The following is a 12,839-nucleotide window of genomic DNA, read 5'->3' as shown; positions in this document are numbered from 1 at the left end:
ATCCCAAGATTGATTGGCTTCAAATTCCCAGCATCAAATCGTCAGAATTCCATTTAAACCAAAACCTGTATTTCAAAAATACTTTCTAAGGTTGTTTGATGATCAAAGCGCCTTTATCATCCAATGCTGACGTGATGAGAAGAAACTGGAGATATTTTGGAGTTCTTGGAACAACTTCAAAGAGTAATGGAACAGAATGTGGAGACCTGTTTTTCCAAGTTTGGAAAGCAGCAGTTTGGCTGAGACTCACTGTAAGGAGAGGCTTCCTTGAAGACATCTAAGGTCTCTTCCTACTTTGGGTTTCTAAAGGCTAGCAGAATGGAAGTTATGATTCATTCTCAATACTGTTCTCGGTTTCCTTCCCAATACTTCTTTTAGTATATTTGCACTAAAAGATGATTCTTGAAATATTTGTAGTATCTCAGCCAGTTACCTCCTAATTCTCCCAAGAGCTGTGTCTATACATTTTGAAAGGAGTCATTTTATCCCCACCTCACATTTTTTGTTTTGTTTTTGTTTTGCAGAACGAAAAGGCAAAGCACTCTGAGAGACTTGGGGGAAGGGGGAGGAGGCACAGAGCCCAAGAGACCTCCAGTTAACCTGGTACCTCTTCGCGGAGACTTTGGTACCCAAAGCAGCGGACCCCGGATTTAGCATCCTTCCTTGGATCCTTGGTTTTCTTTTAACAAGCGTTGAGCACGTTCCAAGGTCCTCTGTGTGGGCGACACCTCCTAGCCACTAGTCCGGGGTTCCTTCCCACCATCTCCCTCGCCCCCCTCCCACCCCCAGCCTGCGCATGCGTCCTAAGAACCCCCTCCACTCGCGGCCCAGGCTCCGAGTATTGTCGGGGGCTATTCTCTCTCCCAGGAACATGGCGGCGAGTCAGGGAGGCGGTGGGAACAGTGGGGGCGGCGGCTGCGGTGGAGGTGGAAGTGGCGGTGGCAGTGGCGCGGCTGGAGGAGGAGGAGGTGGTGGTGGAGGAGGAGGTGGCGGGGCCGGGGCGGGAGGAGGTGGCGGCTGTGGCGGGACCGTGGCGGTGCCCATCCCGGTACCGACTCTTTTCGGTCAGCCGTTCCCCAATGGGCCGCAGTGGCACTCGGGGAGCTTGCAGCCTCAGCACACAGTGAGGAGCCTGGACCGGGCCCTGGAGGAGGCGGGGAACTCTGGCATCCTGAGCCTCAGTGGCAGGAAACTCAGAGAGTTCCCGGGCAGCGGTTACGACCTGACGGACACCACCCAAGCAGGTGACAGGCTGGGGGGAGGGGAAACGGGGCCTGGAAGGAGGATGGGGAGTGGGTGGCTGCGTGGCTGCCTTGTTAGAGTCTGCTGGGCCGGCGCGCAGAGGCGGCGGGAGTCCCGGAATCCTAGCAGCCTCCTGTGACCGCAAAGGGGCAATGCAGGCAGCGGGAAAGAGGGGCGCCAGTAACCTAGGGATGATGGGGAAGGTGCTGTGGCGTTAGGGGCATTATTGTTAAAGAGAGTCGCACGCATGCAGGCAGAAGGGACTTATTGACACCTTCCTCAATGCACTTCTTTGAACTCTTGGTCTTATCTTTCCCTACCTCAACACTGAGTAGGTGGGAAGCTGTGAGGGGAGTTGAGAACAGACAATGCAAAATATCATAATCCCCACATATTCCTTGAAGGCATCCTTGCCTGCACGAATGGCATAGCCCTTTTCAGAGTAAGGCTTGCTGTTTGTCTGTGGTCTCATGGTGGATTTCTTTAATCATCCTAGGATATTTTTGGCTTCCTTCTTCTCGTGTGTGCCTTATAGAGTGGATTTTATTTTATCTTATTTTATTTGTTCATTTCCTGGTGTCGAGAGGTGATGGTGGTTAGATTAATATTTGTTGTACTAGTAAATTAAATCATCAATCACTTAAGTGTTTGGTTATTGGGTGAAAGGTAGTCTGGATTTGAGTGATGCTAGTTTTAATTTGTATAGCCGAAAACAAAACAAAAATATGTTTGGGCATTTTTGAGAAAAAAATTATTCCATTTCTTATGGAGTTGATGGTTAATGGATTAGCCTATACCCTGTGTTAGTCTTTGTTGTGGCTGGTATTTTTGCTGTTGTTACGAATTCGCTCTCCTCCTAAACCCGTGAGGCTTATTTTAGCTTTGTTTAGGTTTGCTGAAAGTTTCTTTTCTCACAATTTTTAATTCTTTATTTATGTACCCCATATACTCTGCTGAAATAAATTATGCACCAAAATATTTGAACCGATGGAGTGGTTTTGAAGCAACATAGTAAGGAAATTCATGCATGGTGGGAAACAGTAAACAACCTTATTTACAAACCAGACAATTTGAGTGCATTCAGTTTCTAGACATCAAATCAAGATGCATGCACTGGCAGAGGATAGAAGAGGAAGAAAATCTCATATTGAAGCTTCCTATTCAATAATCCTCTCAGGCATCAGCCTAAAGAATGCATAATCAAGATCTGATTTTGTATTTTGGAAAGCACGTTTGGATGTTTACACCTATATGGAGAACAGATTTGCCCAAACACTCTATTCACATACTCATGGCTTGGTATTGGCAATCTGTGCTCCTTGCTGTGTTTTTTTTTTTTTCAAAAGCTTCAAGAAAAAAATGGCTCCACAATGCATGATTGTAGGGATTTGTTTTTCCGACCTTCATTATAACCGTAATGGTTCCTTCTACCTGTAGGAGAAAGTTAAAGCATCTTAGCCGTCACTGTCTCATTCCAGGTTAATGACTGCAACCTTATCTTCACAAATGTTCCTGCCTTCTCTTCCAACTAGGTCAGCTTTTTGCCCCTCAAATGTGTTTTGTGTGATCCTGCCTCATCTTCGTTGCAAGATTCTTGGCATGCAGGAGCTTTTCCAAGAAGCTGGTTTTAGAATCCATAGCAGTATTCTGTTGCTTTGAATTCCTGGGTACTTATTGTCTTTGCTACTTATTGGACAGTGCTGGCTTTATTTTCCCTTTATGTTTGTGCCTTGTTCTCCCTGAGGAGATGGAGAGCCACTTGAAAGGTATATACACTCCTTTAGTGTTCCCATTCTATATTGCCTCCTCCTCCTCCTCTTCCTCCTCCTATTCTTCCCCCTCCTATTCTTCCTCCTCTTCTTCCTCCTCCCCCTTCTCCTTCCCCTCCTTCTTTTCTTTGTATAGTGACATTTCTCACAAACATGTGTACCATTTTATTCACTTAGAACCATTTGCTCTTAAACCTTTGGTTGGTTTTCTGGGGCAAACTTCAGCACAGCACAGAACCCTATTTGTCCGTTTTGTTGGTGCTGATTCTGAAGACTCAGGATTCTGCACATGCTATTTAGGCGCTCTGTGTACCCAGATCGCTTACCTCTTAGTCTTTACTAGTGTCTCTCTGGTATACCTTTTGGTGTGTGTACTAGTGCAAACATGTACTAGGGTGCCTAGGAAAATATGGACATGAGTGTGAAGGCCAGAGGTCAACCTGAGGTGCAGCGCATTTTATTTTCTTTGAGAGGGACTCTCACTGCTCTGAAGTTGTCAAGTAGGCTAGGCTGACTGGAATGAGAACACTGAGGATACATCTGTGATCTCTGGGTTCAAACAAAAAAAGTGCCCATCTATCTTCTTTTTTATGTAGATTCTGGGAATTAAATTTAGATACACATGCTTGCCTGACAAACACGTTACCTGCTGAGTAAGGTGTTTTCATTTGTGTGTTTTCTTCCTTTTCTTTTTCATTCTCTTCTTGATTCACACACTTTGTGTATGATACTCCTGTGTGTAAATATTCGCTTATGGATGGATGAAGACATATGGGTTCTATGGACAGCATGTGCTCATCAAAGGAGTTCCTTGTGTATCCGTTCTTACTGTCTACCTAAAGATAGGAGTATCCTGGACTCTGAGTAGTCCAGGCTCGCTGACCCGTGATCTCCCAGGGGTTCTGCTGCCTTTCCTCTTATCTTCCTAATGGAGTGCTGGGATTATAAATACCTGAGCTACTGTGCCTGTTCTTCACAGGGGTTCTGGGGATTTGGATTCCAATTGTCATTCTGTTCACAGGACTTTATTTACCCTTTGTCATTTTCCCAGCTCCCCTTACCCACACCTTTGAAACAGAGTCTCAGTATTTCTGGCTAGCTTGGAAGAATTCACTTTGTATCCCAGGTTGGCCTTGAATTTGAGATAACCCGTCTGACTCAGTCTCACCCAATTATAGGCATGAGCAACCACCCGATAGGACTTTTCAAACTACCTCGGCTTTACTATAAGCTCTGATGCACATTTGAGGGGGAATAGGCAGGTTTTCTCTTTCTCACTTTGGGCTATCTTTGCTTAAGACTGTGCTTTCTAAACCTACCTGCCCATTTGCCTGTTAATTTCATTTCCATGAACAGCTGAACAACATTCTATTTTGTGTGCGTAGTACATTTACGTTATCTACTCATTTGTAAGTTGATGTCAATGTTCATTCCATTTCATTGTTATTGTAAATACAGGAGCAATAAATATTGATGTGCAACTCTACCTGATTTGGAGAGTTCTTTGAGGAGTATAGCTGGCTCATACGGTTGGGGTTCTTTTGTTTCATTTTTGGAGGAAATTCCAAATTAGTCTCCATACCTGCTGTCTTAATGTGAATTCTACCAGCGATGAGTAAGGATCACTTCCCCCCATTGTCCCCCCACAACCCTATTCTCTCCAACATTTGCTGTTAGATTTCTTGATGATAGGCATTGTGACCAGGTTACGGTGAAGTCGCAAAGTAGTTTAATACGCATTTATCCAATGACTACCAATGTTAAGTATTTAAAAAAAATACATACTATTTGGGTTTCTTCTTTTGAAAAGTGTCTGCAGATTTAATTAGCACATTTGTTGATTAGCAGTTTTATTTCCTAGCCTACAGTGTGAATGTGTATGTGTGTAATATATTTATATATATATATATATAATGTATATATACTGCTATTAGTGTGGGTGTAGTTATAACATTTGGAAAGGCAACTGAGAGGATGCTATTAGGTGATGAGGAAGGATGGGATATAGGTAAAAGGACATGTGAATTATGAAAAGGACATAAAGACACTTTTTTCTCTCTTGATTTTAACTCTTTCATAGTTTTGTAAATTTTTGTAGCAGACAATTGAAGAAAAATGTAATTGATAGTAAAAGTGTAAAACCCTAAGAGAAGCTCTGTCTCTTTAGAATGGCATTGTATAGAATTAGAATTCTAATTGTATAGCAGTTCACTGAGATGGATAGGGTTGGGCCTGGACAAGTGTTTGAGTGGCCTCCTTAAATCAGCTGTGTGTATAAAAAATGTTTTTATTTGTGAGCTGATTAGAAAAAAGTGATTTTATTTAAAAATCAATAATGTGATTTTATTTAAAAAATAATAAAACAACAAATTAAAAAAGGAATGAAATGCCAGACAATTTTTTTCCAATGTACGTTCTTTGAGAGACCATATCACAGTCAGGTAGAGTAAAATAGATCTTGTCGTATTCTCTTTTTCATTTAAATGAGATAGCAGTATGTGAGCCACTTGACAAAATTCATCCATCTACTAATTAGGAGCAATGTTTGTGGATACAGATATCATGTTCATTTTATGTAAATAAAAGTAGGCACCTCAGAATTGAAGGCAAATGGAGCATATGTGAGGTTATATATGTACACAAACATACATAGATGCGTACTATCTTCCTAAAGATGATACTGTTCAATGGCATTGTTACAGTATATTTACAATGTCTCTTAGTTGGTTAATGTTTCAGAACCAAACTGATTATTTAGACAAGCATGAGGTGGTTTATTGAATGGAAGTAGGACTGGAAGAAATGAAGTTAGCTAAGATACTATTCTGCTAATTAAACAGTGGTTGGAAAGTGAATTAAAAACAGCAGACAGGCTATTCTGCTAATTAAGTGGTTGTTGGAAAATGAGCTAAAACAATATTGACCTAAGGGAAATCGACAAATTTCCAAAGGAGAAGGAAGGGAAGGCTTTCTGTGTTATTTTACTCTCCCTCATACATGCATAAGATGAACTATACCAGTGTTTCCTGCTTTGGCTAGACATTAAAATCACAAGGGATTTTTTTTAATGCCAAAGCCTTACCCCAGACCAATTAAGTTAGGGTCTCAGTGGCCAAGATACTTAAACAAAATCTTCCCACGTGAATTCAATGTACAGTCAAGGTTGTATAAATGCAAACAATTCCGGCTGGAGTGAATGAAAATTCAGACAGAAGTTTAGTGGTGAACCTAAGGTTAACCTACTTGTCCAGAAGTTCCAAACCCAAACTAGGAAGTGTTCAGGTTCTAGTGCAGTGTTATTTTGCATCTGCTCTATAAAATGTGCTTACTAGGAACCGAAGGTTTTCTTTAGTGTTCTTGGGTATCCTAGCCTTATAGCTCCTCCTGTGTGCAAACTTTACAAATTAGGTAGCCATGAAGCCCTGTTGCCTCTAAAAGGCCTGGTAAGATGGGAGATGGCAAGACGACAGCTGTTGGCACAGTGTATCTCTGGTGACATTTTCCATTTTTCTCTGCACTTACGGTGTCCCTTATTCATGTATCCCAGCTCTTTTGTCCCTCTTGTACTTCAGGCTCACTTTTCTCCTTTCCTGGGATGGAGCTCAAAGCTACATGATTATGACAGCCTCTTGAGAAGATTAACATTCAACAGGCATTTATACCTTTCCTAGAGAACTCACTTAATGGTTGGTCCTTGTGATTCTTTTGAGTATATCCACTTTCTCAACTCTTGATGGTGGTGGTGGTGGTGGTGATGATGATGATGATGATGATGATGATGATGACGACGACGGTGATGATACAACCTCTCACCCAAAAACGATATAAAAAGAAGGATCCAAAAGTTGTTATCCATTCTGGGAAAGCCACTTATTCTCTTCTTTCATGTGGCCTGCTTATAGACTTAGTATGAACTTTTTGGATACTGTGCCTGAAAATAAATTTATTGCACTGGGCAAAAGTGGTACATACTTTTAATCCCAGCACTTGGAAAGCAGAGGCATGCAGATACCAGAGTTTGAATTAGCCTGGTCTACAGAATGAGTTCCAGGACAGCCAGGGCCACACAAAGAAACCCTGTCTTGAAAAACCAACAAACCAACCAACAAAGAAAACCAACAAAGAATTTACTGGTTACCCAAACATATTCAAGCATTTTCACAACTTCCTCTTCCCTCCTGCTGCGACTAAGTGGATGTGTTTGAGCCTACTTGCAGCTAGCTACTCACTCTGATGCATTGTACAGTAACGTTTCTGTCCATGAGCACTATGTCTGTAAAACAGTTTAGGCATTCTTTTGCCAGATTGTGCTGTGCCTCAGATAATCACATGTTTTCCTGTAAACCAGGAATTGACTCTAGGATTTCCTACATGTGTTGGCTCACCTCTTCAACTGTAGGATATGGTACATTGTATTCAATTGTAAAATGGAGCCAGGTAAAAACAACTTCTGACTTGGTCTCATAGTTGGAGGTCTTGCTAGTGCATTCAGTGGAACAAATTTGTGATTTAATTTTTTGACCTGAATCAAGTATCTGCCTTTCCTTATGGAGTGTCTTCCTAAGAAAGGAATGTAAAACACATTTTTCAGAGTTGACTCACATTTTAATAGCTGTAGATTATATCTGAGCTGCTAAACCTTGAACGGATTTGCTTTGGAACTAATCCTATAGTGATCCCATAATTTCTTTTACGTTTTTATTTCACGTTTGCAGAGTAAAATAAAATTTTAGCTTGAATTGGGAGGAAAGTCATTGTTAAAGTATTTTGATTTGTGCCTCTTCATATATAATGCGTATGTATTCTAATTTATCCTCTTAAACAATGCTTTGATAATGTTAGAATACATAGTACTTAATATAAGGGAGTTTCTGTGATTGCTGGGGAGTATAGGGCAAAGTATTGATTAAGAATTACACAGTGCTATATCCACTGGGAATGCTTTCTGATTATTATAAAACAGTTAATACAAATATAGAAGTTACTTCTTGTGAAAATACACACTTATTCAACTCCATGCCTATCATCTATGTCATGCCGTCTTTTATTTACTCACATAGCTTTTCATGCATTTATGTAAACTAGAAAGAAAGGAAGCTATCATGTATGTAGATGTACATCTATAATACCAACCATCTGAAGGCTAAGAGAGTAATGCATTCTTTCTTCTTTTGGGGGGATTATAATATAATTACACCTCTTGCTTCTTTATCCTCCCTCCCTCCAAATCCTCCCATGAACCACTCCCTACTCTCCTTTAAATTCATGGCCTTCTTTTTTTCACTGTTACTAATGTTTGAATGTATGTATATGAATATACATATACTCCTAAATATAACCTATTTAGTTCATATAATGTTTCATGTGTGTGTGTGTGGGGGGGGCGTCGCGTATGTGCATGTGTGAGTGAAGGTGTACTAAGGTCCATAAGAGAGTGTTGGATTCCCTCAGGCTGGAGTTTTAGGTAGTTGTGAAGTACCAAACTCAGGTTCTGGGAAACAGCACCTTTGTCCTCTTTTACAAAGGCAGTGGCCACTCTGAACTATGGATCCATCTTTCTAGCCCCTAGACAGTAATATTTTGAACTTAAGGCTAACTACAAGGTACATAAGAAACAGTGTCAAACCAAAAAAAAAGGCTCTAGAGAGATATGTAGCTCAGTATTAGATCAGGATTAGAATCCTTGTCTAGCACACGTGAAGGAAGACCTGTGTTTGATTCTGATGCAAGAAAACAAAGGTAGGCTACATATTTGAAGTACAGCAAAAATACACACAGAAATGGATAGTTGGGATGCCATATATTTGGATGGAATGTGTTGCTTAACGTTTACATTTTTATATTTCAATTTAAATTAGTTATAATTAGTTAGGGTTCTCTAGAGGAATAGAACCGATAGAATAAATGAATATATCTCTATGGATTATATATACTATTATATAGATGTTATAACTATATAAGTAACTATATAATTATAACTAATGTATATCTATATTTCTTTATATTATCATCTATTTATATACTTATATCTATCTATCTATATATATTTTTATCTATATCTCTGTATCTGTCTGTCTATCTATCTCTCTGAGTGTATTGCAGCTATGTGTGGTCTTGCAAGTCCAACAGTGGCTGCTTACCAACAGAAAGTCCCAGAATCCAATAGTATTTTGGTCCATGAGGCTGGTTATCTCAGATGACCTTCAGTATGTGCCAGAATCCCAAAGAAGTGGGTTCTCATGCCTGTGAAAGAACTTGCCAGTGAGAGTGAGGGCCAGCAGGCAAAGAGCAAGCACTTTTCTTCTTCTGTGTCCATCATATAGACTGACACCCAAAAGTGTGGCCCAGAATTACATTGCATCTTCCCTCCTCAAAAGACCCAGATGTAGTTTGAGTCTTCCCACATCAAATAATTAAACCAAGAACACTCTCTCACACATATACTAGACACTCAGGTTTTGGTTCATCCCAGATATAGTCAAGTGAGTAGCCAGGACACTTGGGATCATTTATATGGCATTAGAAATAGGTGATCAAGACCATTGACAACAAAAATAATGTTGGGAATACTTTTTACAAGTACCAAGTATTTAAGGATTATAGCATACTGACTTTCTGGGATGTAGTATTCAAACTCTAGTGGAATTGAGTGAAAATGGACATTCTCCCTAATCGACCCAGTAGCTCACTCAGAATGATGCTTAAACTGAGTGATAACTAACCTCATGCCTTGGAGATTCGTTATCAGCGTGGCACAGGAGATGAAATCTTGGCCTTGGGATGTAAATCAGTTGATACAATGGCTGCTTCGAATCCCTAAAGCCCTAGGTTCATTCCTTAGCACCACACAAACCAGTTATTGTAGAGCATGTTTGTAACCCTATCATTTGGACAGGAAACAGGACGGTCTGAATTTCAATCTTCCTAATTGACCAGATAGGGAATAGGAGGCCAGCCTCTGTTACAGGAGAGCTAGTTTCAAAATGGAAACAAGCAAGCAGAGCAAAATAAGCAATGCCACTAAGAGATTCAAATTATAACTGTTTCTCTCTTTCCTCATGCTTGGGTGTGCTCAGATAATTAATGGAGCATTGTAATACTCTTGTAGAGTCAGTACTCTGAAAATTTTAGAGATTTCTCTACATCTCCTTTATAGGACAAAAATCCACACCTTACATTCCAGAGTACCATTTAATGTATTGAAAGAAAATGGTATGGGATAATTTATAACGATTCAACTTTAAGTGTCAACTTCAGCTAATTCACTGAATGTACTAAAGGTCAAACTTTAATTGCTTTTGATGTGGGGTACTATGTATTAAACTCAGGGCTTTGTACCATTGTTTTTTACTTTCAGTCCCAAACATTAAGTCTTTGTTTAATCCATTTCAAAGAGATTTAAATTTATAGAATTTCACTTACATTAAACCAGTGTATGGACTATAATAGATAACACTTGTATGTTTCCTAATGTTATCTGAGGTCATGTGAAAGAAAAGTTTTCATATGGGAGTTTTAAAACATTTTTTTCCTAAACAAGATTTACAGGCTGAGCAGGTTGTAATTATGTATGCTCTGTGTGTGTGTGTGTGTGTGTGTGTGTGTGTGTGTGTGTGTGTGTATGTATACACTAAAATCAAACGAACAACCAGATGAATCTCAGAAACTTAATACTGGGGAAGAAAATATAAAAAAGTTACTATAGTTAAAGAAAACATAGTGTAATATCGGGTTTCACTTTTTAAACCTTTGAAACAAAAAATAAGAAAATGGGATTCTGCAATGTTTTGTTAAGACACAGCTAATTGGTTTGAATGTGTTTTAGCAACCACTGACAATCAGAGTTACACAACACAAAGCATAGTCGAACAAGGACTGGAAAGACTTCACTGTAATAATTTGGGGGTGGTGCTGATAATTTTAGTAAGCAGAGATGAGGAATGTCGCCGTGCATCTTTCAGTGAAAAGAACAATCCCCACAACGAAGAAAAAAAAATGAAGATTTTTTTCTTTCGCAAAGCATCAATGGTAACCATCATTTCAGAAATTTAACTTTGAAGAAGGTTAAGGTGTTGTAAGTAAAAAGAGTGTGCATTGCCTGCTTAGAGGTTGGGATGACATTTGATTGGACTAGAGGAACATCACAGGGACTTTTAGTGAGAATAGTTTGACTTAGAAAGAGGATCACATAGAACGTTACAAATACGGTCATCTCAAGGTTTCCCCAAACTCAGCTTATCAGATAATGAGCTCTTGTCGATGACTCTTGTCTTGTTACTCAGATCAGGATGTGGGGCTTGTTCCAACTTCTTTTCTTTCTCTCTCCATCAGTTAGAAATTGGTGCCTGTTCACCAGAGACTTTTGAATAACTTTCCTTCCTGTCTGTCCTCACTGCCACTGTTTTCTGGCTCTTCTCTTCCTTGCCTTGAACTGGTCCTATCAACAGTGTCTCACAGTTTCTGATCTGTCTACCTCATCTTTGCTTCAAGGTCAGTTTGTTTCTCCACACTTGTTCGACTATGCTTTGGGTTGAGAAACTCTGATTGTCACTGGTTGCTAAAACACATTCAAGCCAGTTAGCTGTAGTCCCATTCTCTTATTTTTTGTCTCAAAGCTTTAAAATAAAAAACCCAACATTACACCAGGTTTTCGTTAACTAGTAACTTTTATATTTTCTTACTCGAAGTTAAGTTTCCGAGATTTATTTGTTTTTGTTTTTTTGTTTGTTTGTTTTCGGTGTGAAGTATAATTCATTCTTTTGAGTTGCTACACTGTTACTCACTTTCTCTCTGACTTTTTATGCTACCCCCTTCTCTCCTGCAGGCAATCAACCTGTAAACATTAAGCATAGCTCTTGTATACGTGAAACCTGTTTTCTTTTATATACTTTGAAATGGAATTGCTAGGTTGTATATCAAACTTCAAATTAGTTTACAATTTATATTTTCATGGAAATCTCGTGTGTGTGTGCGTGTGTGCGTGTGTGTGTGTGTGTGTGTGTGTGTGTCTGTGTGCGCGCGCACACACGTTTTCATGTGCTTCCTGTACACAGACTAGAAATCAGGCTTAGTTTGTGGGTCATGCTGGACAAGATGTCTCCTTTTGCTCCTCCATAGACATTTCTAAGAGGGTTTATGAACACCAGTCCTCTATATTTTAGTATTTTCTAATTTAAAATGGTATTTTTGCAAGTCTTTTAAAAAACTTTTATTGCTCTGTTGTAAATTTCACGTCATCTACCCAATCCCACCCATCTCCCCATCCATTCATATCCATTCTTGCAACCTTCCTCCCAAAAGAAAACAAAACAAATAAAAAAACTCCTCACCATGGGCACTGCAGTGTGTCAGTGTCATGGTGTACCACACACTAAAATCCCTATTGCCCAGATAGCTTTATTTGCAAATGCTCACTGCAATGAGTCATTGGTCTGGTTTGAGGCCTCTGGCTTCTGCTTCACTATCAATACTGAATCCTCACCAGGACTCCTCTGGCATATCCTTTTTTGTCCTGTGTGTTGGAGATTCTGCAGGTTTGGATCTCTAGAACCAGCCTCTTCATGCACTGCAGCAGTTCCTAGATGGGGTAGATGTTGGGGTGGGCCACATTGGGTGTGGTAGCCCACCAGCTCTCTTGCACCCCTACCACCAGGGTCAGCTTTCCAGCGCTGCCTCATAGCTTACCTAAGAGGCTTGGCCAGCTCTCCTGCTCTCCTGCTCTTGGGACTGACTCACCCTAGCCTCTGCCACCAGGTGCTGCCCTAGTGCTTCAGGGTTCTTTATCCTGAATGCCATAGCCATCGTGGTGTGGGACTGGCTATCTTGCTT

General features: G+C 40.2%; 1 protein-coding gene across 6 annotated transcripts in view; it reads left to right on the top strand.

Annotated features, from left to right (window-relative positions):
- The first annotated feature begins 818 nt into the window (after positions 1 to 818).
- The window catches only part of Lrch2 (leucine rich repeats and calponin homology domain containing 2), an 82,563-nt gene continuing 70,542 nt past the window's right edge, over positions 819 to 12,839 (top strand). For all 6 annotated transcript variants that reach the window (NM_001427706.1, XM_087600708.1, XM_087600707.1 and 3 more), the window contains 1 exon segment: positions 819 to 1,244. In NM_001427706.1, the coding sequence (NP_001414635.1) occupies positions 872 to 1,244 (373 nt within the window). In that variant the 5' untranslated portion in view covers positions 819 to 871.

This window comes from Rattus norvegicus, chromosome X (genome assembly GCF_021556685.1).
Source record: "Rattus norvegicus strain SHRSP/BbbUtx chromosome X, alternate assembly SHRSP_T2T, whole genome shotgun sequence".
In the NCBI taxonomy this organism is placed as follows: Eukaryota; Metazoa; Chordata; class Mammalia; order Rodentia; family Muridae; genus Rattus; species Rattus norvegicus.
Note: the sequence above shows the minus strand (reverse complement) of the source record. Positions and strands in the feature narration are given on the sequence as shown.